We start from the raw sequence: 383 nt of genomic DNA on the forward strand, positions 1-383 counted from the left end.
CTGCGCGCAGCGCCGCGTCTCCGCCGTGCCCAGGTAGCAGCCCAGCTCCGTGCCGCAGCAGATGCCGGGCCCGAAGCAGCTCCCTCTGTTGCCAGGACCGCAGGGCAGGCACTGCGGGGAGGAGCTGCCTCAGTGACCCCCAACAAACCCTTCGTGCAGCCCCTGGTGTTAGAAACCCCCACGAGAATGCAGCCCTGTGGATGGAGCTGGAGGAACGTGTGGAGATTGTGGATGGAGCTGGATGGACATGTGGAGGTTGTGGATGGAGCTGGATGGATGTGTGGAGATTGTGGATGGAGATAGATGGATGTGTGGAGTTTGTGGATGGAGCTGGAGGGACGTGTGGAGATTGTGGATGGGGCCGGGTGGGGGTGTGGGGGGTG

General features: G+C 63.2%; 1 protein-coding gene across 1 annotated transcript in view; it reads right to left on the reverse strand.

Annotated features, from left to right (window-relative positions):
• Positions 1 to 383, reverse strand: part of LOC102038351 (vasotocin-neurophysin VT-like) — a gene marked incomplete at its 5' end in the record, with an annotated part of 3,134 nt that overhangs the window by 1,281 nt on the left and 1,470 nt on the right. The window contains one exon of the mRNA XM_031062585.1: positions 5 to 115. Within this exon, the coding sequence (XP_030918445.1) occupies positions 5 to 115 (111 nt within the window). The remainder of the gene's footprint in view (positions 1 to 4; positions 116 to 383) is intronic.

The sequence above is a fragment of the Geospiza fortis genome, unplaced genomic scaffold (genome assembly GCF_000277835.1).
Source record: "Geospiza fortis unplaced genomic scaffold, GeoFor_1.0 scaffold180, whole genome shotgun sequence".
NCBI lineage: Eukaryota > Metazoa > Chordata > Aves > Passeriformes > Thraupidae > Geospiza > Geospiza fortis.